General features: G+C 64.8%; 1 protein-coding gene across 1 annotated transcript in view; it reads left to right on the forward strand.

Annotated features, from left to right (window-relative positions):
• The window catches only part of LOC119589479, a 24,491-nt gene that overhangs the window by 16,797 nt on the left and 7,362 nt on the right, over nt 1-332 (forward strand). Inside the window, 1 exon segment of the mRNA XM_037938080.1 lies at nt 51-292. Coding sequence (XP_037794008.1) covers nt 51-292 — 242 coding nt within the window.

A 332-nucleotide genomic window follows, 5' to 3' on the forward strand; every position in this document is an offset into this window, starting at 1 on the left:
TCCCGTAAACGTTTCAACAACCCCCCCGTCCCTCCCTCCCCCGCCCCCAGGATCAAGCCACGCCCTCGCGCTCACCGCCTGTCGGGACAGTGAATACAGCTGCGCGGACGGAACGTGCATCAGCCTCGAGAGCCGCTGTGACCTGAGGGTAGACTGCCCGGATAACAGCGACGAGACCAGCTGCGACAAGCTGGTGCGTTCTCCCGACTACCTGCTCCAGCTGCCTCCTCCGGGAATCGATCCGGGGCCTCTGGGACTCAACCTGTCCATCGCCATCAAGGGCTTCTCGGAGGTTCGTGTGGCTGCCGGTTGCTGGCTCGGTGTGCTGGTGG

Source organism: Penaeus monodon, chromosome 25, assembly GCF_015228065.2.
Source record: "Penaeus monodon isolate SGIC_2016 chromosome 25, NSTDA_Pmon_1, whole genome shotgun sequence".
NCBI lineage: Eukaryota > Metazoa > Arthropoda > Malacostraca > Decapoda > Penaeidae > Penaeus > Penaeus monodon.